Consider the following 1,265-nt stretch of genomic DNA (forward strand, 5'->3'; position numbering starts at 1 on the left):
CCCACTTCCTGTCCCAGTGACCACACAGGAAGTAAAGAAAATCTCCCCAGCGGGGACACAGACGGCAGTATAAACCAGCGGAGGTCCTGACTCCTCCCCCTTCTGCTTTATTACTTTCTGTGTTCCTGTTGTAGAGGTTTCGTTCACTTCCTGTCTCGGTGACACCAGTCAGGAAGTGGTTCAGGGGTATTACAAGGAAAGGAAGTGAATGGCGGGCAGTTGTCACATTGTATCTCCTCTTCTAGAGCCGATCCCTCGCCTGTCACATTGTATCTCCTCTTCTAGAGCCGATCCCTCGCCTGTCACATTGTATCTCCTCTTCTAGAGCCGATCCCTCGTCTGTGTCACATTGTATCCCCTCTTCTAGAGCCGATCCCTCGTCTGTCACATTGTATCCCCTCTTCTAGAGCCGATCCCCCGTCTGTGTAGATTTGTGACGCTGAATGTTTTTGTTTTGCAGAAGTTTTTTGAGATCCAGAAAATCCCGCCACGGATCGGCTACTAAAATGTGAGCGCGGCTCGTCTTGGGCCCCTCCCCCACCCAGAAGTCTCAGGGAAGAATGGATCGGAATAAGCGTAACTCGATCGCCGGCTTCCCCCCGCGCTTGGAGCGGATGGATGACGGCGCCGGGGGGGATGGGCAGCTCGGGAGGGTCTACTCCTCGTCATACCGCGCCCTGATCAACGCCTTCTCCTGCCTCACGCGGCTCGACGACTTCACCTGCGAGAAGATCGGCTCCGGGTTCTTCTCCGAGGTGTTCAAGGTAATTCCGGATCGTTATCCTGGCGGCATCCTGCGGGGTGACGTCTGCCGATCATTGGACGCCGCGCGAGACTCACTCTAAAAAGCTCCTCTGTACAGAGACTGATGTGACTGTGGGGGGGAGGGGACATTAGAGTGTAAGCTCCTCTGTACAGAGACTGATGTGACTGCGGGGGGAGGGGACATTAGAGTGTAAGCTCCTCTGGCTCAGTGCTCTCCCCCAGCCTGACTGTCTCTAGCTCCGCCCCTTTGATTCATCGGATTTCAGTTCTGTCAATCATGGAGGCTCAGTATGTGGGCGTTACCTAGGGGGCGGTCTGTATGCAAATACAGACTGCTTAGCAACACCCACTCTTTCAGACTGACCCCACCCATCCAGGCAGTTGGATATTTGCATAACTCCTCCCCAGAGCCGGCCTATTGTTTGCATCACCCAGTGATGTCTAAAATAAATATGTAATGACAATATGAAATGTTTTATGTAAAGATGTCCCCCTGATGG

The 1,265-nt window shown here is 53.4% G+C and overlaps 1 protein-coding gene across 1 annotated transcript in view; it reads left to right on the plus strand.

Annotated features, from left to right (window-relative positions):
• TESK2 (testis-specific kinase 2) overlaps positions 1-1,265 on the plus strand; it is a 42,055-nt gene that overhangs the window by 2,103 nt on the left and 38,687 nt on the right. The window contains 1 exon segment of the mRNA XM_018572316.1: positions 461-764. Coding sequence (XP_018427818.1) covers positions 561-764 — 204 coding nt within the window. The 5' untranslated portion in view covers positions 461-560.

Source organism: Nanorana parkeri, unplaced genomic scaffold (assembly GCF_000935625.1).
Source record: "Nanorana parkeri isolate BGI_ZX_2015 unplaced genomic scaffold, ASM93562v1 scaffold1997, whole genome shotgun sequence".
NCBI lineage: Eukaryota > Metazoa > Chordata > Amphibia > Anura > Dicroglossidae > Nanorana > Nanorana parkeri.